Source organism: Mytilus edulis, chromosome 14 (assembly GCF_963676685.1).
Source record: "Mytilus edulis chromosome 14, xbMytEdul2.2, whole genome shotgun sequence".
NCBI classification, from domain to species: Eukaryota; Metazoa; Mollusca; class Bivalvia; order Mytilida; family Mytilidae; genus Mytilus; species Mytilus edulis.
The window spans coordinates 13,743,708-13,770,019 of NC_092357.1; the positions used below are offsets into that span (position 1 = coordinate 13,743,708).

General features: G+C 32.7%; 1 protein-coding gene and 1 long non-coding RNA gene across 2 annotated transcripts; both read left to right on the plus strand.

Annotated features, from left to right (window-relative positions):
- Nucleotides 1–1,108: 1,108 nt before the first annotated feature.
- On the plus strand, nucleotides 1,109–7,242 carry LOC139503303 (uncharacterized). Its single transcript, XR_011659076.1, has 3 exons — nucleotides 1,109–1,685; nucleotides 1,956–2,026; nucleotides 7,098–7,242. It is a non-coding gene; the product is annotated as an uncharacterized lncRNA (long non-coding RNA).
- LOC139503302 (uncharacterized) lies at nucleotides 2,376–6,631 on the plus strand. The gene has a single exon (XM_071293064.1). It carries the CDS (start codon nucleotides 4,109–4,111, stop codon nucleotides 6,605–6,607), a length of 2,499 nt encoding a protein of 832 aa, XP_071149165.1. The 5' UTR covers nucleotides 2,376–4,108; the 3' UTR covers nucleotides 6,608–6,631.
- Nucleotides 7,243–26,312: the final 19,070 nt, after the last annotated feature.

Below are 26,312 nucleotides of genomic sequence, written 5' to 3' on the forward strand. Positions count from 1 at the left end.
TTAAAAATATACAAAAACGAATAACCTCCATCTAGACCTTTATATTTTAATTTGAGTTTTGAGTCAAAGCCCGTGGTGCATTACAAATTTCACTCAACCTGCAATCATGCATTCACTGTATGTAATGTAAAAAGAAGATGAGGTATGATTGCCAATGAGACAACTTTCCACAAGGGACCAAAATGACATAGACATTAACAGAGGTCCGCCATTTTGAAAATTCGTATCTGCCACAATGGTAAAATCACCCACTTCGGCCTCAATATTCTTTATTTTTATTAGTATTGCAACGGTTTCCGTACTTCCGATATTATCTATGATTAAAATTTGGAGGATTTTTAATATAAAAACGACCGAAAGAGCCTACAAAATGTCGAAAATCGCAATCGTTTGGATGGTGTCAAGCTATATCCTGTCAACGCGTCCACCATTTTGTACTAGACTGGAATCATATGATCAAAAAGATCTTTAAAAATATCAACCAATCAGATTGCGTGTTACAAAAGACATTGGTTTCCGATGGAAAATTGAAAATGGAGGATGAGCAGACGATTTTTTTGGGGAAAAAGGTAAGTTAAACACTAAAATTATGCTTCAAGTGTTACGATACTTAGTGAAATCGTTTCTTACATATATGTGAATAACGAAATACAATGAAGACATCATTGAAATCTTAAATTAATGACGAATTGAATAAATTTACGTTTGGCCACTTGTGACTATGCGCTTTTTTGCGCTGAGCCATACAAAATTGGAGACCCTTTTTTCGGAGTTTTTTTGCTCGAGTTATCGCCCATTACATATTTCCGGTTTCTTGTTTAAATATCATATTTTAAGAGAAATAGGTAATTAAAAGGTTTAAAGGGATATAATACAACATGTTTGGGGTTGTTTTGTGTAGAATTACGTCTTTAAATAAAACTTTTGAACTTTGAAGCTGGCTAAATGGTATGTCGCCAAACACAACAGTCAACTCTTACTTTGAAGAATCTGCATTTTCGATCGATACCAGTATATCACTTCAAGCACATGTAACTTAGCTTATTACATTTACATGATTTACAGTTTGTGTTATTATTTGATATGAAGAACAACACAATAGTATGATAATACATTTAATAAATAATTCATAGCTGTCAGAATTTATCTTTACATTGATGTTTCCCCCAGACTTAGGCTGTCATAGTAAAAAGCAGAGATCAAGTACCCAGCTGAAGTCTGTATAAGCAATATAAATTCAATTAATAATTTCTGTTCTGACATGTTATTATACTTCTGTTTTAAAGGGGAGGGGTATACAGTTCTACCCTTGCTGTATGTGTCACTGTGTTTGTCTCTCTATCCGTTCTTATCTCTGTCTGTCCATTTAAACAACATCATGAACATGTTTAGTCATATTTTTTTTTGCAACTTTTCATCACAGGTGCTTGATATTTGTTACAAGCCTCATATATGTATGCTTTATTGTGGGATACCTTTTTGTACTAAATCAACATCAACTTCCTGTTTGACTGTTTAATTTGCAACCTTGGCTTTTGACACTCAATGTTTGAGGGACCTTGTATGAAAATTCATAATTTTGTGACAGTATTGGCAATTTTCTTTACAGATAGCTAACTCAGACACTGATAGTGATATTACAGTTTGGGACGAAAGTGACTCAGACATTATAGGCCCATCACCAGGTAAAAGAATATTAATTTTTCCACAAGCTGAAAAAAAATACTTGCTCAGAGCATGTAGATACAGTCCTGAGGATAATAAAGGTGCATTTGCTTTAACATGAGATCTCACATAATTTTGTTGTTCATACCCTTATTTTGAATTCAAAAACAAACTAGTCTTAGCAAATTATTAGTTTCCATTATATATAAATTCATATAAAAATTGGGGGGGGGGGGGAGGGGGGATGTGTAAAAACCTTAAAAGACCCATGTATATTTATTTAATTACAGCACAGAAGGTTTCCAGTTCACCATTTCCATTTGTCCTCTCCCAAGTTTTTGGTAAGAGAAGACGACTCAAGGTATGTTAGATGTAGATTTATATTGTAATTTAGAAGTTTGATTAAGGCCTGTATATTCTGCACTTAATCTTATTTTCAATTAACAAAACTAACTAAGAGGCAAACAGACACTTCCTCATAAACTGTGTTGAGAGCTCTGCAATTTTTAAGATAAAAAAAAATAATAAAAGCGCTGTTCCTGTGCTGCAACTTTGGTTATGTGTATGTTTTGATTTTCTGTCAGGGCCATGTTCACCATATCTTTTCTACTTCATTATAAAAAACCTACACTTTGCATGAATGAGCATCAATAATTGAATAACATCGCATATTAACTGTATATTATTATAGCAAAACAAGTACAGTAAAACCTGACTAAACCAAACCTCTTCGGGACTTGAGATAATGTTCGGTTTTGTAGGTATTCGGTTTAAACAGGTTCACAATGCATAAAATGTGATATGATTGGTCTTCAGAACAAGTTTGGTTTAAACAGGTTTCCGGTTTATTCAGGGTTCGGTTTATTCAGGTTTCACTGTATTGTGTTGCATGTGTAGCTTAATTGGTAAATGGACAACCATAATATATACTAATACTACATGTAATATAACTAACTACACTACAGTCATCAAGAATTTTGCTTTACCTGCTGGTCCTTTCTTGTCCACTTTAACTTTTCTTAAATACAACAAACCCGTTATTTTCTGAGAGTTAAAATATTTAGTTTCTTTTATTTTTACAGTATTATCCTTCTAAAACAATTATTTTAATCTTTTACTTCATTTATATTTTTATGAAATTTAATGTCTCTGCCCATTTGTGTTCATTTCCACGGTGGCCAAATACCTGCTGACTGTAGCGTGTGACTGCTTCACAGTAGATGCTTTAGGGGAAGACCATTTGTTTCTACGGGCTGGTTCTTTTGATCTGGTCAAAATATTTATTATACAAAATTTCAAGTCAAAAAGTTAATTTTTAATTGCTAAAGAGAAAGAATATTTATCTTTATTTCACTGTCGTTCTTTAGAATTTAGAGGCCAAGCTAATTGTCTTATTTCAAAGAAGGTTGAGGGCAGTATATTTATATGCAAAATCTGCTTACAGCCCACTCAAAATACAATGGTCGTCCCTTTTATTCACTTGCACTAGCTAGCACAATTTCTGTATTTCAGTTTGATAAATCCAGCAGCACTCAAACTGACATACATATTCCCCAAACTAACACTGAAAAGAACTTTGCACATGTAACTGATACTCTATATATATGTGATTCATTTATTACTGAAAACACTCTGTGCGTTGACGACACCCCGGTTATAGTCGATAGTGAGGTTCAGACAATCCAAACAGGAAATTTCCTCGAGGATAAAGAAACCCAGACTGATATTACATTAGATCAACAAATTTTCTTTACAACAATTTTTCCAGATAATTTTGAAAATCAAAATGAAGGTTCAAATCAATTTTGTCAAACATTAGTCACTGGTGATTTAAAATAAAAATGGCCACAACATGTACCGGTAGAAGCAATTTAGAAATTTTGAATTTTATGAAGTTGAATGGAGAGAAAAAGACAATAGAATATATTCAAATTAAAAATTCTGAGAATTCTAGTTTAAGCTGTGAAAGTAGTTCAATAAGGAGTGCCTTAAAACGTGTCATCAAAGAAAACCAAAAACATCACAAAAACAAATAAAAAAAAAATGGACAGGAAAAATTAGAGGTCTTTGAAAATGCAGAATTTGCTTTCCCCAAATTTTTCGGCTCGAAACGTAAATCTCCAGTAGATGCCGATACGGAGGCAGTTGACTTAGCACCAAAAGCAAAATTCCGGGATGTATTGCAAGGCTATATAAACACAGCAGTTGACTGTGTAAAAGAAGCAAACCTGCTAAGAGAAGAAAATACACTGTTGAAAAATATTCCTAAAGTAGTAAAACATACACGATTGAATAAATGGAAAAGAAGGGCAATAACAGCTGAAAGATCTCTTTTGAGAGAACAGAAATCATCTAAAGCAGTGATGTAAATGTTGAGAAAAAAAATAAAGAAATTAAGAAACTTAAATTAAAACTAAAGTACCGTGAAACACAAAACAATAAAATGCAAGAAAAAATACTATTATTACAGGAAAATTTGACTAATATAAAGGAACAAAAGGCCACTTTAGAAGCTGAATTAGCATTTAAAGAAACTGAAGTTAAAGACTTGATAGCGGAAAGAGATTGGTTAAGTGAACTTGTTGATATTAACATAGTAACATATAATGAGGACAGAAAATGTTTTACACCAGACCTCCAGCAATGTGTTTATGGTTTGTTGAATTGCAATGTATCCTGTAGCCAAATTACCCCGGTTATACAACATGCCTTACAACTATCAAACAGACAAGCAAATAAATTACCTTCAAGAAGTACAGTTAACAATATGAATGTTCAACGGCTTGTTCTCAGTCATAGACAATTAAGTGAGGAATTTAAGGAAAAACAGAACACATGTCTTCTTGGAGATGAGACTTCAAAATATGGACATAAATATCAAGGCATCCATTCTTCAGATGCTGATGGTCGAATTTGGGCTCTGGGTGTTCGTGAAATGACAACAAAGGCTGGACAAAGTGTACTAAATGTCTTAAAAGACATTTTATCCGATATTGATGATGCATCAGAAAGAAGTGACAATGAAGTATCAAAAGAAATATTACTAAATATATCATCCACTATGTCAGATAGAGCAGCAACCCAGTTAAAGTTTAATGAACTCTTGGAAGAATTTCGAACAAGCGTCTTAAAAGAAAAAATGGTAGATACATGGGAAACACTTTCATTAAATGAACAAGAGACAATTTCAAAACTCAGTAATTTCTTTTGTAGTTTACACTTATTGGTACATATGGCTGAAGCTGCTGCTTCAACATTGAAAGAAAGTGATAAGGGTTTCTTTGGTACCGAACACCCAATCTTAGATAAAAGTTTTTTAAAAGCCACTGAACCTGGGGCTGTAAGACTGATACGGATAGCTAGCAAGGCATTTGCTCGTGGAGGAGACGAGAAAAACGGTGCACACCTTCATTTTGAAACATACATAGACAATTTTCTAGCCACTCATAAACTTAGAAGCATTCCTCTTGAAAGATACAGAGGCAACAGATTTAACATAATATTTTCAGCAGCTAGTAATGTTTTTTTCTTAGCAGATAAAATGTCTGCATATTTAGAGGCCGGGGCTTCCAACAGACTCCTGCTGGCTCTTCAGTTTGACTTGCAAATTCCTGAGTATGTAGCTGGTTGTAAGGCTCTTGGATTAATATCAGAATTTATAACAATACCTCTTTGGTGCTGTTTAGAAGATTCCAACATCAGCATAATGGATATAGGGGTACATTTTAAAGAACTGGTTGCTTACCTTGAAGAAATGGATTACCAAAAATTTGTTGAAGGAAAATACTTAATGACCCGTGTTGATAGACAAAAAGTTTTGAATTCTAGAATAGTTTTGTCTTTAGTAAAGCCTTGGGAGCATGATGACAAGGTTCATGTCATACTTCAGATGATAATTCCAGCATTAACTGGAGTCGTTAAACGTCTACTTGCAGATCATCTTGTTGGCGGGAAATGGAACAATCCCACCGAAGATCAGAAATATAAAACATTGGCAACCCCAAAACACAACAAATTTTGTGAGTCCGTTTTCGGATATTTAGACAGGTTTATCAGAGAGAAACCAAATTCTACAGTATTAGCAATGGAATCATATGTGTTATTTTGTCACAACAAAACACTAGAATGGTTGTCAAATAAACCAGCTGGAGAGAGACACAGTTTATTGGAAATGGCTAGAAAGGATGAGAAAAAAATGAGAGAGAAATTTAAAGCAAGGAAAAAAGTCATAGAACTAGAGCGACAACAGATTCTTCAAGAAAAAATACAGGAAACAGAGAGAAAGAAGGAAGCAAGACTGAAAAAAGTAGAACATTATACAAATCAAGTGTTAATTTGGGGTTTATGGCAGAGTGAAGAAGAAGTTGACCAAGCTTTGTTAGGACTAAAAACCAAAAAAGACAAAATAGAAGCAATCACAGCACAGTTAAACTTCAGAAAACATGTATTAAAACAAACTGTTGATGATCAGTCTGATGTCTATAATCAGTCAAGTATTGTAAATGGAAAACGTCAAAAGTTTACTATTGATAAATTCACTTCAAATATAAAGAAACTAGTAAGACGTGCATATACAATTCAAATCAATGAAAATGACAATGACACTATTATAGTTGGTAAAAAGGTAAAACATGGATTTGAAGAATCAGCAGAAACCAAGTGGTATTTTGGGCAAGTCATTTCACAGGTAACCGTAATTAAAATAAGAATGGTGGAAGTCCGTGTTGAAGGTGTTTCTTCAAATTTAAAGATGAAGAACAGCAATATTAAAATCACTTCATTATTGGCTATGTGCATTTTTGTACCTCGTCTTGAAGTGTCAATGGACATTGTAATTGTAGCTGTCAGTCCGTCTGTAAGGTCTTGTAGACACATATCCCTGCTTACATATTATGTCAAGAAAAAACCCAACATAAAGTATATATATAATATAGGCTGGTAGAAAAACAACTTCTGCATATTAGCTGCTTAATATATGACAACAAATATAGTCAAACAACACTAACATAATATTCTGCATATTACATTTTTTTCTTCATTTTCAATAAGTGACTTATATATATATATTACATATGAATAAAATTAAGTGCATAATTTCTAAAATATTGAATACTCATTCAATACAAAAGTTAATTTAATGAATAAAAGGCCTAATAAAAAATACCTGTGTTTCTGCAATCTTCCCCCCACCTAAAAAAAAATTAGGTCAGGTATTAAAGTAAGTATATAAATTTGATTTTTAATATATTTTGCCTAGGTTAAACTGAGATCAAATTCTGAATTTAATAGTGCTTGTTTAAAAAGGGGTGATATATATTATAATGGCCCCAAAAATTAGGATCAGTCTGTTTAGCGAAAACACAGATATTTTTTAAAGGCTATTTAATCAAAACTTTAACATGTTTATTATATATTGCACATTTCTTTTGCAGGTTCTAGGATTTCCGAGTTGGTATAACATCAAATATGCGGGTGATCTTGCAATCTACACCTACAAACTCTTAGAGGACTACAAAAAGGGGGATTTAAGAATTATTGTTTGAATGTTGAATTGTGGATCATAATAGCATATAATAATGAACAACATATTGATTAATCATAAATTTACAAAACATTGTCATAAAAGAGAATCAATACCCAGCCTTAAAAGACTTATGAGACACTTGAATAAATTAGTGAATTGTATGCTGATATTGTCTTTTGCTAATTGGTCATATTGAAACAAAGGTAATATGGCTGTTGGTGCATTGTTTCACTTAAAAGTAAAATTGAAGTAAATAATTTTTAGCCTCCAGCAAGCAATTGGGAAGGGGGTATTGGAATCATCCTGTCCGTCCGTCAGTCTGTCCATGTATCTTGTAATCACATCTCCTAAACAGTAAGACATATATTGATGAAACTTTACACACTGAAAAACACAAACACTTTCTGATGATGTGCTTGAAGGAAGATAAACCAGGTCCTAAATTTGGGAAGGGAAAAAACGAATGCAGTGTATGGCAATAGTCACTTAAGCGCAACTCCTAAATCATTTAATGGATTTCAATGAAACTTTTCCTTAAGGTAGTATACTATGTATAGATGTGCATGAAGATATATTAATTATTTATTCTGACAACTTTAACTCCAGATGATTGAAATATGAGAATAAATGGGCAGCTGGTGGTATCTTAAGTTATCGGGATCACAGTTCTAGTTTTTTGGGGCATTTTTTTAATAAATTATCTCCCCTTAAAGCACAATATCTTTCTTATTTTAAGTTCACAGTTAAAACACTTGGTTCCTTTTTATTTCTACAAGTGTCTGGTACAATAGGTATACAATTAGATTGAGTTTTAAGTGCAGCATGACAAAAAATTTTGATTCTTCCAAGCCTATATGTAAAAAAACCTAAAATCGGCAGACAGATTTTCCAAAAGTGATAGCTTCAAATGTCCATAACTTTTTTATTTTTTGGTCTAAATAAAAAAATTTGGTACCAAATGACTTCTATTGATGCTTTCCAAAAATAATCAACTTGCTAGGATTCCAGTCATAAAGGGAAAAACCCCTGTCATGGCTAACAGTATGACAGCAAGAATTCAAACAAAAGATTTACATATATTCATAAACAATAATCTATGTGGTGTTTATCCCAGGAAACGAAAAGTGATAGATATGTTTTGAAACTTAAAATGTTTTTTATTAACTCATCTTGCCTGTGAATTTAAGGTTAGATATTTCATTTGTGTCCAAAATATCGATATTGAGTTTCTGCACTTAGAACATTACGCAACAATTAGTCCTGTAACTACGTATACACTCTCGTAACTTTTTTTCTTGTGAAATTGAAAGGTCAGTATGTGTACTGATAACGATGACACCTGTATTATAAGCATTCTGTAGTATAACCCTTTTCTAAACATCACATGCAGATCTGTTTTCTTTTGAACAAACTTCGTCTTAGATGCATGATTTTTTTTATTAGTTGTTAGTGGCTTTGAACTACCTGTCAGTAACTGCAAGCACTCTTAGCTTTGTACTTAGTGTCTTTTTGTTGTTGGGATGTATAAGTATCTGGCCACGTTCATTTGTATGTGTAGTATTTGTGGTTTTATCCATCTGCTGAGTTAAGCCTTTTTCAACTGATTTATATAGTTCGTTCGTATGCTGTAATGTTACACCACTGTCCCAAGTTAGGGGAGAGTTGGAATACCGCTAACATGTTTAACCACGGAACATTCTGTATGTATGTGCCTGTCCTAAGTCAGGAGCATGTAATTCAGTGGTTGTCGTTTGTTGATGTGTTACATATTTGTTTTTCGTTCATTATGTGTACATAGATAAGGCCGTTCGTTTTGTCGTTTGAATTGTTTTACATTGTTATTTGCGGAACCTTTTATAGCTGATTTTGTTCATTGTTGAAGGTCGTCCGGGGATCCATATTATTTGTACTTCAGTTAACTGTGTATGCAGATTTTTTGGTAGAGTTAGACAGTGGTGAAAATCCCCGAAAGACTATCAATATCTCTTATCGGCCAGGAAATATTACCGTACCACCTTTATTATACCACTATTTGATATTACACCGATTGATAACTTGTCAACCGATGGAACGTTATCATCATTAAAAAACCTTTAATATTGGTGTTTAGCATAACAATTCAGTAAATCTCCTTTTGGGTTCCTACGAAAGCAAATTGGTGTTGCAGCGTATAGGAACCAAACCAGCGAATAATTTTTCACCTTCAAATTTAATTGGTTTGTGTATGGAGATTATCTGATCTCCGGTCATGAAAAGTTTACACGAGAACCGTGATTCTGTGGTAAATGTATTGAAGATGTATGTATTGATTTTCCGATTAAAAATTCTTAGTATACCAAGTTCATATAGTGACTGCATTTTTAACAAAAAGAATCCAGAAAACTGTAATGATCATACTTGATTTCTATAATAATTTTTTATCGTTAAATCAGTTGTGTTTTCTTTATATATTAGTTTTTGAATGTTACTTCTAGTGTTGTCTTTATTGCAATCATTTAAAAGAATGACTTTTGTCATACTTGTAAGGGAGGCTACCCAAACAGAAAAATAAATGAACAAATTGCTTTCAAATCGTATTCAAATCTCTTTCAAATCGTGGTTCTGCGATTTGTTAGTACCATTTGCTTGCGATTCATTAAACAAATCATAGACAAATGAGAATAAATTCCCTAAATCTGATTTCTATGTGATTTCTTTCTTTGGTATGATTTGTAAGCCATTTGTTTCTGTTTTTGTGTGATTTCTTTATGATTTGTTTACTTAGAATATCGTATGAAATGATTTGAAAGAGATTTGTTAACTTTGTTAGCTAGAACGGTGTGATTTCGTTATGATTTGTTAACTTTGAATATCATATGAAATGATTTGAAAATGATTTGTTAACTTTCTTAGCTATCTTGGTGTGATTCATTGATGATTTGCTACAATGAATAAAATGTTAATGCATTCCAGGTTTCTTTGTTTATCTATCTCTCTGACTTCCGGTTGAGGTCAAATTCAAATTTCAAATACTGTTCTATATTAACTGAACAAAGAAGGTTGCAAGATGGGGAGTTTTATTCAGTCTATGAATTTAGATGACGGTGGTAAAAAATCTTTATATTTATAATTTTACATATTTAACTAATACTCTTCAAATGTTAACCTTTAAAATTCAGAAACTGTGCATTTCAGTATCTCGTTATAATCATGATAGTTTAGTGATGTTAGGATTTATTTTAATTTAAAAAATAAAAATGTGTAAAAGATGTGTAAACAGATCAAAACATTTCAAGACTAGCTTCCCGCGACAGCAGATAAAATTCACTGGCAAGTTTAATGTTTTAATTGTTGTTTACTGACCAGGTCCAGGGCAAAATGGACAAAGATATATATATATTACAATGTAGCAGATTTGGACCAAGACTAAGACCCATCACCTATTCGACATTATTCTACTAAGTACACGTGGTTGCCTATGGTTTTTTTTCAAATTTCGGGTAAAAAGTAAGAGAAACTTCACAAAGAGCAATTTGTCCCTCATCGCAACCAAAGATAGTACTTCTTTTTACAATTAGTGGAGTAGCTATTAAAGGTAAAATGAAGACACTTGCGCTTCAAAGTTTTTGGGTTTCAGAGGCAGAACTTATTTTTGATCTGGATGTTAATGATATAATCTGTAAATTGATGATTGATGACAATTTATTTACGATTTGCTTGTGATTTGCTTGAGGTAGGAATATGATTTACTTTGTTCGTGATTTGTTATTGTGATTTGTTAGCTCATTTGCATGTGAAATTTTATCACTTTCAAATCACAAAGAAATCATACGATTTGTTTATCATTTGTTACCCTGATTTGCTTATGATTTGTAAACAATTTGTTCGTGATTTGTTATTGTGATTTGTTAGCTCATTTGCATGTGAAATTTTATCACTTTCAAATCACAAAGAAATCATACGATTTGTTTATCATTTAATTGTTACCATGATTTGTTCCTGATTTTTTTTGGTTTAGGTATTGATGACATTTACAACAAATGCTAAAGTGAGTTGAGATTCTTTATTAATAATATCTATTGTAGAACTCCTGTACCAAAGACACAGATATCGCGAAAGTTATACTTTTATTTCTACCATACCACATGAAACGGTTTTTAATTTTTTTTGGTACTGGGAAGTATTCAAACAAAGGTTTCTACAATAGGCAAAACCAGGATTTTTTTAAAAGAAAAACTCGTTTCCAGAGTTTCTAGAAAATCGTAAAGTACAAGTAGTATCGAATATTAAAGGATTAAACGCCATTGTAAAGGATTTCATTGGTGTATAAAGTCGACCAATTCTCTCACAAACAAATAAAAGTCCTTTTTATGATATGCTTGTGTGTGACAATAAAACCACAGATAAAACAAATTTTCAAAAATTCCACTTCAAGTGTGAATTTGAAACTCAACCGTGGGGACCGTTAGCAGTTTTAGTTATTAGTAAAAAAAAAATCCTAGCACACGAGTATAAGTACTTAGTATATATATACGTTCATTCAAGGATTTGTATAGTAAGACAAATCCTTGGTTCATTTAACGATAGCCAACGACGTTTTATTTGAAAAATAGACAGTATAACAGCACATGATACAATTGTGTTTTGTTTTAGAAATATTTTTTCTACGACCCTTTAAATCATCTCCCATCAATAAATAGGAAGTTATTAAACCAAGAGTTCCAAACGGTGAAGGAATCTTTCGTAAACTTTAAGGACACCATCATGAGTTGGTTGTCCGTTATAGAATGTCCGTTACACACATGATAGCGGAAATAATCCTAATGTCGTAACTACAATCCCGTTTCCTTTTCATAAATATGGCATGCTACCGTGTTTTACAGCTATTCATTGTGGCCCTTTAAAGCTTGCTGTTCGTGGTGAGCCACACATCCGTCTTCAAACTCGTACTTTTACCTCTAATGGTTTACTATTACAAATTGTGACTTGGATGGAGAGTTGTCGCATTGGCACTTATTCCACATCTTCTTATATCTTTGCACAATTATAACATGAGCAGGGATGGCACATACGGACAGGATCCAAATAAATATTTACTTGCCATGATCCAAATTTGATAAAGTGTTCATTTTCATGTTATATTTTTCCAAAACATTAAGCAAATTAACACATATTTCCAAGCGAGACTCCTAATTAAATATGACATTTTAAAGGACAACATGAGTCTGGATTGAATAGATAAAAATGTATGCTAATTCACATCTTTAAAACTGTAAAACATATGGCAATATCATTGGTACTTTATTCAAATGATTTGCACCACGTGACTTTGTCCCTTTTGATCAAATAACTTCCCTTAGCTTAAGATTGAACATATAATCTATTTTAGATTTGCGGGTAGTCCAGTCCTTTTCCGTCATGTATCTAAAACTAATGTATCTTTAAAAATTTCCTTTCGCGGATAAATACAAAAATGCTCAACTTCCGAAGCAAGGTTGTCGGCTCTCCGGACATTCCCGAAGTCCTGCGTTTAATTGATTGCCGAGTTTATGAGCTTCGGTCCTTGCTTGGAAGTTGAAAAATGCTGTGTAATTCTAAGGGAAAATGCTTAAAGTTTGACATTTTACGAAATGGGAAGGTTGAAATCATCATGTTTTTAAACGAATTTGGCCAAAAACTTAAGAAAGCAGGTAAATTAAAAGTTATTTAACTTTAAAATTCAACCTACAAGGTGTTTCTTTATATATGCGAACAAATCATGAACACTATCTTTTTGCATATGCATTTGTGTTTTGAATCTTGCTATTTTACGATTTTCCGTCATTTTATTTGATCTTGTATATCAATTACACAATGGTTACGCTTCCGATCTTTAAACTTAAAAGACCGAAAGATTTCAGAGTAGACAATGTCAATGTGTACACGGACAGAAGCCTAAAAACATGTACAATTCACCTCTATGCGAACAAATTGTTCACTCGACATAGGTATTTGTATATTGGCATTTTTATTAAAAGGGCTTATATTATCCTATTGTAATGGCTGCCATCATGATAAGGCAAAATGGCCGCTATGCAAATTAGCAAAGTACCCCAAATTTTGCCATATGCTGAACTACCTCTGACACATCATGGTGGGTGTTTTTAACGACCTTGACTTGCTATACAATCCTCGCATTTTTTGGCAGTTAGACAGAAACAGATGGAACGGGCCATTTTGAGAGGCGGTCATCTTGGTTGTTTTTATTATTTTGGTGTTTCCTTTGCAGTATGGACTCCACAACGGCTGCTTACATGCAGAGTCAGTGTGCTGAGCTGGGCAGCCCGTTGACTTAAATAGATAATAGAAATCTGTAAACAGCTTGTGCATTATTATTCTTGAATGAAACAGATTAGGCAAACTTTAATTTCGGAAAATGAAATATTCGTGCACAACGAACTTGTGAAATAATGACTTTCGTAATTTGTCAAAAATCATATACAAATTTAACAATAGCATTGATGATAGATGAAACCAATGTTGAATCAACGAAACAATATTTGTACATAATTATAAACAGAATTTATATGAAATGGTAAAATTTAGAAATTTGAAATATTACACTTTCTTTAACCTTATTTTTGAAATCTAAAAAGAAAATTATTAATTTTTAACTCAATTATTAAAACGTGTGACGACTATTTTTCAAAGACATTTTTGGAATAAGGAGAATAGATAATCTCCTGTATAAAAAAATCAATAAATCAGTTTTTCGGACAAAACAGTTTATGCTTAGCACATAAGACGGATAAGACAAACAGAACAAACAACAACCATTGAATTACAGGGCCTATGCATAAAACCACTGAATTCAAAAACCATTTAACCGTCGGATATGTAGAATAATCTGCCTTCAGACCATCGACTGATATTGGTTACTTGGATTGATACATCATGTGATACGGATTTTACCATGTATCATTCTCTCTTTTTCATAAATCAGATTCAGTGGATGATTCAAGTGCATGCCCTTTACCCCCTCGTTTTAATAAAAAAAAATCTCTATAAAATCGTAATTGTATTTTTTTTGCCTCTCTCCTTTTGGCAATACACAAGGTATTTGTTAAATTATATGAAATCTTTCCCGCTTTACAAAATATTAAGGGTCCACCCATGTGAATGTCGAATTAGTCAATTAAGAAATATTGTAGACTAAGTTATAAATTCTAGTTTTGTATACTTTATATCAAATCTAACTGAAGAGTCATTGAAATAAAGACTTATCTCCCTTGGGTAGGTTGAACACATCATTGATAACATATCAAAATCAAAACAATACAGTTTAAATGGTTTTGTTCAGTCTTAGGATATTAATAATTCCCAGAAATAACTTTATAGATAGCAGTTAACGTGTTATCAAAATTTTAAATTAGAAATTCAGTAAAAAAAAATAAAACGTGTCGGCTTCTCTTAAACAATTTCTAGTAATACATTAAAACATTCATGTGACTAACTATGGAAGAAGACTCGCTATATATATGTAACTTTTAGAGATAGGAGGTGGGATTATCTCCTATGCATCGATTATGTAAGAATTAAACTCAGAAGAACAATTATAATTCCGAAAAGGTACATTGAAATGTGCGAATGGTTATTTATAATTAAGCTGTGGTCACACCTTACAAGATAGCACCAACGGACGCAAATAAAAGTTGTCCGTTGACAAAATTGTTATCCGTTGGGAATCCGTTGATGTACTGACCAACTAAAACGGACGCGTAACGAATGCATAACGTACACACACTGGATATGCAACGTACAAGAAACGGAAACGAACCGGACAGAACGGATGTCGAACGTACATCCAACGGACGAGTACCGCATAAAATGGACACCTAACGGAAGCGTACCGGATAAAACGGATAAACAAGATATACGGAAAAATTAAAGGCGACAATAATAATACATGTAAATTGCATAAAAATATAAAACGTTTCTGTGTAACTGGTTTTGGTTTGTTCTTCAAAATGCCGACCAAGTGTAGTGTCTGGCCTGAATAAGAGCTGCTTGATAGCGAAGACGTGTCCTTACTCTTCTAAGATCGATTATAAATAATAAGAATTCACGACACTCAAAAAATCTGACTAATACCAATAATTGGCATTCCTGACACAAAATTTTCAATTGGCATTTATCCGTTTCAGATCCGTTCATCGTTTATTTTATCCGTTTCAGATCCGTTCATCGTTTATTTTATCCGTAATACGTCCGATAGAAGTCCGTTTCACATTCGTTCAACATCCGTTTTATCCGTTAAACGTCCTGTAGAAGTCTGCTGGTTAATTTGTCAACCAGACCTCCAACGGACGTATAACGGATGGGTAACGGATATAAAACGGAAACGAAATGGACGAGTACCGTACAAAACGGACACCTACCAGACATTCAACGGACATTTCATCCGTTGGACGTCCGTTCAATGTTTTGAACATGCTCAAAATTTTCCAACGGACAGAACGGACTTCGACGAATAAAACGTACGTTAAACGGACATGAAACGGATATTGATGGACGGCTAACGGACATGAACGGATTGAAAAAAAAGTTATCCGTTCGGCATCTGTTCGAGCTATCCGTTAAGGTGTGACCGAGGCTTACACTGAACTCGTTGTGATTCACTTTTGCGAAGCGACCATCGGACCACTTTTTTGCAACAAGATTGTTATAGATTACCTGTTACGAACTTGATATATGCTGCAATTAAAAATATATTGACATCAAATTTACAAAAATTATTCGGCAATTACAAACGTTTTGTTATTGGATGAATATGATACATAAATTTGTTTTTAATCTATGGTTTCCTTCTGTTTTAAAACGATGGCTTATTTTAACATTTGTTCATTATTGTCAATTATGTTTATATTTAAATTCCGTTACTTACTCTTCTATAGTATATGATGTTGTTGCTTTCAACTACATTTAAGCGTTATGTTAAATAGAAATGATTTAATTTATAAACTGATTCATAATCTGTACATGAGATGGATGATATACAATGTAGGTGTTATGTTATAGAAACATCTTTTAGAAAGCACACATAAGGTTTCTATAATAAAAACGTACACTTGTATCTTCATCAGGTTCGCTCATATTGATCAGGTACGCTTTGAGAAGCCATATACACAATTCAAGTAAGAGCCTCAAATAAAAACAAGACCTAATCAAATAACATTGTCCAAAAAAGTTAGATACCAAAAATACAGAACTCCGTGGAAAATTCTTTGACAAATGGCAAAATCAAAAGCTCAAACACGTCAAACGAACTAATAATATCAGATTATCACATGGCATTTTTCATATCGCATATATAACCAGCCCTAGGTTCAATATCAGCCCAAGAGCCGCATGGTACATTCGATATGAAATGTCTATCATATGTCTCCACAGAGAAGACAAAAAGCAGTATGATATATTTTAATCTGGACGATAAAATAATAATTTAACAATATACAATGTACATTATGAACACTGGTTGGAAAAGTCAACATTTTTAAAGTAACTTTCTATATCATGTTTTTTTTTAAAGTTATAGTTATTGACCAAGCAAGTCGGTATATGTCATTGAATCTGCACAGCACGAGATGACCCAATAACCCGAACGACGTAGGAGTTCGGGTTATTGGGTCATCTCGTGCTGTGCAGATTAAATTACATATACCGATTTGATTGGCCAATAACTGTTTTAACACATGACGCAATCAATTTACGTGAACGTTTTAGAAATGTGGACGTTATTCTCCAATCCACTGGTCCTAGGAAAGTTTCTTGTAGGGTAAAGAAAGGGGGAAATACGACTTTGGTAAGTTTTAAATTAATCTTTCTTTTTTTTATATTTAGACTAATTCTAAAATAGCGATTTAATGGTATATGTTTTTAAATCGTTTCCGTTAAGTTATTCCCAATTTTTATTTAATTGGTGACGATTAAGACTTTGATAAATTGTGTACTTTCAAATCGGTGTATGAAAAAAAACATAACTGCAAGGGTTGTTGAGTTTAAATAAGATTAATTGCTTTTGAATGTTTTTTGATGTTGTAATACCTAAATTTAAAAGGTTAAATAAACAGAAAATATGTTTCTCTTTCAAAACCTTTACTCCCCGCAATCTCCCATCTCCCCCACTCCCCATTTCTTTTAATCTGCTGTATGACTTTTTAAGACACGTCCATCTAAATGAAGTCTGATTGATAATCACCCAGTTTTAAAATAAACTTTCATATTGTCCTCATTAAATCCGATCCAAATATTGTCTCTTTATATGTATAATTATTCAAAAAGTCGTTCAGATGGCGGATTCGGGGGTGGGGGCGAACGGGTCGTTTACCCTTGGATTGGACAAAGTACGGTGTTTTAGCTTAAAATCGTCAATATTGTCTTTAGTCTCGCTACACTCGGTGATATGTATGCCCCACCTACAATAATAGAGGGGCATTATGTTTTTTGGTCTGTGCCTCCGTTCTTCCGTCCGTCCGTTCGTCCGTCCGTCTGTGCGTCCGTTCGTCCGTCCGCTTCAGGTTAAAGTTTTTGGTCACGGTAGTTTTTGAAGAAGTTGAAGTCCAATCAACTTGAAACTTAGTACACATGTTCCCCATGATATTATCTTTCTAATTTTACTGCCAAATTATAGTTTTGACCCCAATTTCATGGTCCACTGAATATAGAAAATGATAGTGCGAAGTTCAGGTTAAAGTTTTTGGTCAAGGTAGTTTTTGATGAAGTTAAAGTTACATCAACTTGAAACTTAGTACACATGTTCCCTATGATATGATCTTTCTAATTTTAATTCCAAATTAAAGTTTTGACCCCAATTGCACGGTCCACTGAACATACAAAATGATAGTGCGAGTGGGGCATTCGTGTACTATAGACACATTCTTGTTTTTTTTTAATTTGATAGAATAACGCCCCTTTTTTAAAATCCGGGAATCACCCCTAAAGGCAAAAATAGATTTGAACTGTGCGGTATTTCTGAGGTAGTTAATGCACACCTTTGCTGTGCATTATCTAGATTATAGCACAGTAAGAACAAAGAGAATTTACTCTTGCCATGTGTTAACTTTTAAAAATGCATTTATTTTTTCATTTTTTTTTTTTTTTTTTTTTTTTTATTTTACAAAATATACTTTCCAGTTTCCAAATAATTGTTTTGTATCCTACCTTGTAATGTTTTCCACTGAAAACGTACCATTGATGTGTATTTTCCGGAATTTGCCGGGTATTACCAGAATGCCATGTGATAACGTTACGGAAAGGCCTGTGATAATAATCGAAGTATGTGATAAATTTTTCATATCAGCCCGCTAAGCACTTATTCGAAAAATATGGAATTTAAGTAAATTTAATGATATTATCATACATGTCATACGGTAAAAATCATATGATATTTTGTCTAAGTATATGATAACATCTGTTATTTTCCTGACTTGGTACAGGCATTTTATATGTAGAAAATGAATTAAACATGGTTTTATAACTAGCTTAACCTCTCTCTTGTATGACAGTCGCATACACATTTCATTAAATTAACAAAATTATGTGAACAAAACAAACAGAAATAAAACTTTTGAATTTGAAAACATCTTTTAACATACACACAAAAAACAGAGTAAGGGAAAATGAATACATAAATCTTTAACTTAATGAACATTTCAATTAGTTTTTCACTATTTACCAAAATTCACAGGTATATAGATACATTCTTGTGCTTTGATTTTTTACAATATTTCGACTTGCTTAATATGATATAATCAAATTATAATGCAGCTTTTGATAGATTTTGTAAATCCCAAAACGTGTGAGATAAAACTCCGTAAACAAAACCAAAATACATGTACTAATTGTAGAAATATAATAGTGTATTCATTTGACTTTTTTGTATACATTCAATTCATTTTGGATAAAAATGTAATGTCCCTATGTAAATTTTGAAATAAAATCTTACTTCATACACGTTTCTAATTTATAACAAATGCCTGAAATAATAGTATTGGTAGCTTATCGTAAGAATTGTCATATTTATGAATCCTTTCAAACATAAATAAAGAAATTATCATTAGATACAGAAAGTAGGTTTGAGCCCCATTATGAGTGCCACAAATGTGGTATAGGAGCAGGATCTACATACTCTTCCGGATCACATGAGAGCATCCCTAGTTTTCGGTGGGGTTGTCGTTACTCGGTCTTTAATTTTTCTATGTCGTGTTTTGTGAATTGTTATTTGTTTGACCATTTCTTTTAAGCCATGTTGTAGTTAGTTTATTTTCGACTTTGTGGGTTTGAATATCGTTATGGTATTTTTCGCCTCTCCTGTCAGATCCAAGTCATTATAACACAATCTATTTTTAGAATAGATGGTATATATTTACAGTACGCTAGTTAGTCCTCTGGCTTATTCATTAAAAAAAATGATAAAATTGAGAATCGAAACGGGAAATGTGTCAAAGAGACAACAACCTGACCATAGAACAGACAACAACAGAAGGTCACCAATAGGTCTTCAATGCAGCGAGAAACTCCCGCACTCGGACGTGTTTTTCGGCTGGCCCCAAACAAATATCTATACTAGTACAGTGATAATGGACGCCATACTTAACTCCGAATTATACACAAGAAACTAAAATTGAAAACCATACAAGACTCACAAAGTCCAGAGGCTCCTGACATGGGACAAGTGCATTACTACTGATAATTTCCTGTTCTTTAGGTGTATATAGATGTTCCAGCGCCGATAAAATAGTTAGAGCACTAGTAAATTGGTAAATTTGTTAAATAAAACATTAAAACATAAAAGGAAGGGTTTGTCTATTACAATAAAGCTAGAATTATACTTGAATATTCAATATCGTGGACAAATAAAGGACATTTAATACAAGAGTTTCGATAAAAATTGTTGCTTGTGTCGGATTTTGGAACGTGACTTTACATGACACAGTCATATGATTAATTTGTATTCTAAACGTCTGTAATTAACTTCAGTCACAAAAGAACTTTAAGATATAGGAAATGAGAATTTCTCCTTTCAATCAAATTACCGATATAATTGTCAAATATTCATTTTAGCGAGAGTTTGTTTTGATAATAGAAAGTTGGGAAAGGGGGTTAATGTTCTCATTCCATAACAATATAGACCGTTTATCTGTAATCATTGCTTTTTTAGGGCCCAATATTATCTCTTCTGTGATTTCAATCATTTATTCGTTCTTTCATTTGTTTGTTTTGATTTCTTTTAGCACAGTTCTCTCCAAGCTTGTTGTGTATGACCCATTTTTTAATTGTAAGATCAGAAAATAATTATGGTGACAACTGTTTTATCAAAACGATAAACAATTGTTTTAATAAGTCGCTTGTAACATTTAACATATAAAAAGGGATGTTTTTGTTAACGACTTTTGAGTCTAAGTTAACCTTTTGTTTCTTCCCCCTCTCTTTGTCCGGAGGATTTCTATTTTGCCGAGTTTCAGAAGTATCTATTGAGGACAAGTGAGTTTCGAGTTTACTAAACGAATATTCTAATATGACGTCCTTACTACGCTTTGTAAACAAAGCCGTGTTCTAATGAGCACAAAATATGTTTGACACATGCGCACAAATGTACAGTTTATTTTAAAGTTATTTCCATCGTTATCCTATAAAATATATACATTCAAGTAGCTTACATGCATAAACTTTTATAATACATGTTGTATCGAACAACACATATTTACCCTGCTCTCGTATTTTTTAAAACTTATCAAAGATGAAATGCAATGTACAGAATCCTCGGCAGGGCCGTAACTAGCCACTTCTAATAGTGAGGCAAAGTATATTTGCCGAGCGGAGCGAGTCGAAAAAATTTTGGCGAGGGGTCTGGGGGCCGCTAAAGGCCCCCAGAAGTTCTGAGAAAAATAACGCAAAATCGTGCATTCTGAGCGTTTCCCGGACTCTTTCTCACATAGAAACGCAATTAATTTTTAGCTATTTTTTCGACAATATTCTAGTCTCAAAGCAAAAACATAGATTCATTGTAATTCAAGACTTTTAGGTTTTATGGACAAAATTAAAAGACCGATGTGTAGGATAAAGCAAAAGTTGTAATTCTCATAATCATTAATACCGGATCTGTCTTGTCTGTCTGTCTGTTCTTTTCTTGTGTTATGCTTAGACTTTGGTGATTTTTTTATGACTAGATTTAGTCACAGTGCAGTACAAATTATACTTTAAGTACTAGTACTGCTTAAGTTGACACTAGGGACCATCTTGATCCTGTTTTACGGTATTAATGATTCTTTTGTTGTTAAAGACCCTCCAGCAACCATTAATCATTAGTATTTTTTCTATGCATTGACTTAGTGTGCGATTAGGTTTCGTGCACATTTACTCCATATTCCTTTATTTTCTGTTAAAGGGTCTGAACATGATTTAATGCAAGTTTAACCCTTCAATGTAAAAGTCCTATGGCAATACTTTATTGTTTTTTTTTTCAAATTATTTGATACCGCGAAATTGGTGACCTTACTTTAATTTAAACCATGTCAGCTATCTAGTTTTATCTACCAAAAAAAGACAGTTTTGTACTCTTTGATATCAAGTTCAATTCTTCATGCAGAAACGATCATTTTTTTCTGTGACTTGTGTGTAGCATCGTATATTCTTAAAATATTTTCTCGCACAATATCTGGACATGCAACATTGCAAAACCACACTTAACAAATGAAAATCAACACTCAGACTAGTCATTAAGTAGGACAATAAATGAACAAAAGACAAAACCGGGACACAGAAGTACAAACAATAGACCATCAACTCTGAAAACTAAAAGAAAAATAGAAACATGGATCACGAAAAACATGCAGGGGCGACACCAGAGAGTGAAGAGAACTTGCTTCTTGCTAGACACTTTCTGTGAAAACAATTTGATATTAAGACAATCTTTTGTTTCATTTTTTTTTGGTTGAAATTTCTAACATGAGGCATTTGCCTCATTTGCCTCAATGTAGTTACGGCCCTGCTCGGATAGGAAACGGGAACAGCTAAACATTTTTACGGTATTTTCTTACGATTCGACCTATAAAAACTCTGTATTTGTCCTATTAGAATCGAAATAATTCCTTTGTGTCATGCTAACGCTCAGTATAAAATATCGACAAATATAATGCCAACCCATGTTAAAATGAGCATAGAGCATGACTTGAAGGAATTATTTCTTAATTTGATTTCTAGTTCATGGACAAGGTTTACGTGTGAGAGTAAGACAATTGACTTATTGATAAATATTTAACCCAAGGAAGAAAAGATGATTCCCAAAAATAAAATACGTGAAACTTACATAATTATTTCGTTTTAGATAAAATGTTTTATGAAATGAACGTCCTAAATGAAAAAAGGAAGATAAGAAATGTTCTTATGATAGAAGGGTAATCTCCCTTGACAAATATTTTAAATTGATTTATTTTTACTTTTTGGAAAAAAAGACCTCTTTGGATTTAGTTATTCATTATAGAAAAAGCAAATAAAGCAATGATTTCACTACAGAGTTGAATCAACATTACATTATCTGGTCGTCCTTTAAATAGTAGTAATTCTGCACTCTATAACGAATCTCTTAAGTGCACATCGTAAGATTATTCATATCATTTGGCATTTCCAGTCACTGCAGAGTAAAACCCATACCGTATAGTATGATTTTTTTAGGAGCGTAGGGAGTAAACTGCTCCCTTAACATAACTTCTGTAGTAGATATAATTTGAACAGTCAGATAAATTATACCAGACACAATGATTAACATCAATCCCGCTCGTTCCTCTGTGTACATAACTATAACACAAGGACTTAAATAAGTAGAGCTTTTATAATTCTAAATATCAATTTAAATTATAGGAAATATTAGGTTTAAAACTTTTTAAGGACAGATAGCTAAAACATGTATGTGTACTGCAAATATTTATAGGGGTCAATAGTGGATGTACAGAATATAGAACAAAGGACAAAATGTTAAGATCAATCGGCCAACACATCATGCACATACACACATGAAAAAAAAAATCGGCTTAAAAATTGATACTAAGAGAAATAAAGAATTAACATCGACTTCCTCGTTCATATTGGACCAAATAAGGATTATTCATATACAAACCCTCGATAAGATATTAATACCCAATCCTGTTAGGAAAACACTTGTCTCTTTTTCAACATTTTCTCTTTGCGTAAAACCACACATTAAACATACCGTTCGATCAAAATGAATTGGAGTACAATTCAAAGTCGGTAGAATATCTATATCAAAATAGTGAATTTAAAATATCAAAAATAAGAATAACTATAAGAATAGAATTAATTGGCGAACTATGAAATTTGTTAGTCAAGTTTAGATAAATTATGAGGACTGGTTTTGAATACCAAAGAAAAAAGTAAAATAACAGGTTCAAAGTTTTGGTTTTATGACTAAACTTCAATAAGAAAAAAAGTCTCGACCGCAAAGTTTCTGTCCACACTAGATACACATGTACATTTTACAAGATGTGCAACTGCCAAAGGCTGTCCAGACTCAAAAACCTTGTGTCTACTCATGATACAAATGATAGCTAATAGTATAAGGTTGCATGAAGCCAAAAACTCTAGAGTCGATTTCCGTTAACAAACAAAAAACAACATATTTTTAGTTTCTTGTGTATATATCAGAGTTGAGTGTTACGTTCATTATCACTGAACTGGTATACATTTTTGTTAAGAGACAAGCTGAAGCACGCCTCCAGGTGCGGGAGTTCCTCGCTGCATTGAATACGCATTAGGTATTCGGCTGTTGTCTGCTCTTTGGTCAGGTTGTTGTCTTTTTGACACATTCCCCATTTCCATTCTCATTTTTATTATGACTAAGATTGGTCGTAAGTCATGTGCAATTTAGCATAACAACGATCGATCCAGGTACAAAATTGGGCTATGTTTACTCTGCATCCTCTATACGTAAAAAAGGTCCTTCCGGTAAAGCACAATATACAAAGGATAGACAATATAGTAAGGATGCTTTATCTCAAAGACTCTAGTGGGTCAATTGATGGAAAGTTACCACTGATGAACAAAGTTTTGGTTTTGTAATCCTTTCCCTCCCCTCTCGCGGTCATTCAAAAAAAGTTCCTACGACAAAAATTTACAATATTTTGATGTTAAGGCGGTACCTACCACCTTGACTACAATTAATTTGGCTCGTTTGATTTTCATAATATAAGGAAAATTTCAAAAAAATTGAACCAAACACATTATTGGAAAGAAGTAATTCGATATATAGCAGTTTGACAAACACTAATTTTGATCATTGAGAAGCTTCATATTTTCTTTACAAGAGAACGTAATTATAACGTTCAGCTGCTTTTACAGAGTTATCATCCTGAAGTGTTATGTACCACCTTTAGTTAAATTATTTTAAAAGCCCTCGATATTTGTCGAAAAAGCGAGACAGAGCGATCCTTCATGTGCATTCCGTCGTCTGCGTCGGCGTTCTTGGTGGCAGCGTCCATTATTAATCACTCTGTGGTTAAAGATTTTGAAATTTTAAGATCAGATTTAGACATTCAAGAGACATACGGAAATAAAAAAAAGTAGTACACATTTTTTCTATCTGTAAATTTCTGTGGTTTCATAATTATATTTAAACAACAGTATCGTTCAGAAATACACAATATTGGGCAATGCAAACATACATGTACTACATTTTAATTTTGTTACTCATGGCAACCGTTTCTACAATAATCTGAAACATTATGGTATGTCCATATTGAATAAGCTTGAATTAGTAGCAAATGTGTTGTTTACATGGGGGGGGGGGGGGGGGGGAGGGAACAGTGCATCATTTAAATATTTGCCTGTAGCAAGTCAGGAATATGACATTAAATTTTGTTATCCATTCGTATGATATGTTTGAGCTTTGGGTTTAGCCATTTGCTAACTGACTTTTCGTTTAGAATTTTCCTAGGAGCTCTGTATTTAGGTTATTTTACTTATAAGCATATGCACATCTTTGAAGTTTAGAAGTGTATTTATATCTGTCAATGAAACGTATAAAACGGTTAAGATTATTTTAATTTATTTAATTCAATCCAGGAATGGTCATGTAGAATTCTGAAATTACAAAAGATTTAGATATGATTAATTTATAGTTACTTTGTGGTCAATATATCACAAGTTTTCCTCGTAACACGAACAATTTTTTTTTTATCACAAATGTGTCTTTAGAAAATATGTTTTTCAAAATTAAATATTAATTTAGTACAAATACACCAACAATCATTTCTTTTGTTGCATCACAAAACAGATCAAAACAAGATAGTTCCATTGTCTAGCTTGCTTTTATATCCGAATTATAAAAAGTGTAATTTAAATAATAATATCAAATATCAATCAATTCGCCTTTTCAGAATCTAACGGATTATTGGTAATATATCTGTTCGTACACATGTGATAGCCAACGCTTAGTACGTTGAATCCTATACTCTGGCCTATAACTATTTACTGTCATTGAGACTCAGAGTCGTCTCATTGGCACTCGTACCACTGCTCTTTCTTTCTACCTAAAGGACAATTCACTTATGTTTACATTGCTGAATGCATCTTCCCATGCTAAATCCATAATTTCCGTAGGACAATGCAAAAAATCCTGAAAAAAGAACAGGCTAATTTATCATTTGAGATATCATTACATTTCTGATGATGTGTTGTTTTTTTTTTATTAACGTAAAACGGTTATTGATGCATCGAAAATTATCTTTTTTTGAGATAATTATTCCAAATATATTGTTGCAAGTTTAATATGAAATTGACTAAAATCAAAACAAGCAGTATTGAAAGTAGAAAGTGGTCTTTAATGTTTGCATCACACGTTAGTTTTTTCTCTATCCAAAAGATGGGTAAAGTATATTTTATACAAGTTTTTTTTCTAGAACGGTGATAATAATTGTAAATTGTTGTCGTCATAGAATAATCAAAATAAACAAAAGCATAACATTTATTTGATTGTTGATGTTAAAATATAATTTTGAAATTGAGTTTTCTGAAAACGAAGCGTTAGCTACGTAATAATAAAAGACGTTTACCTTGTTCATTGCATTTCCCGTGACAATCTGGAATATATTAA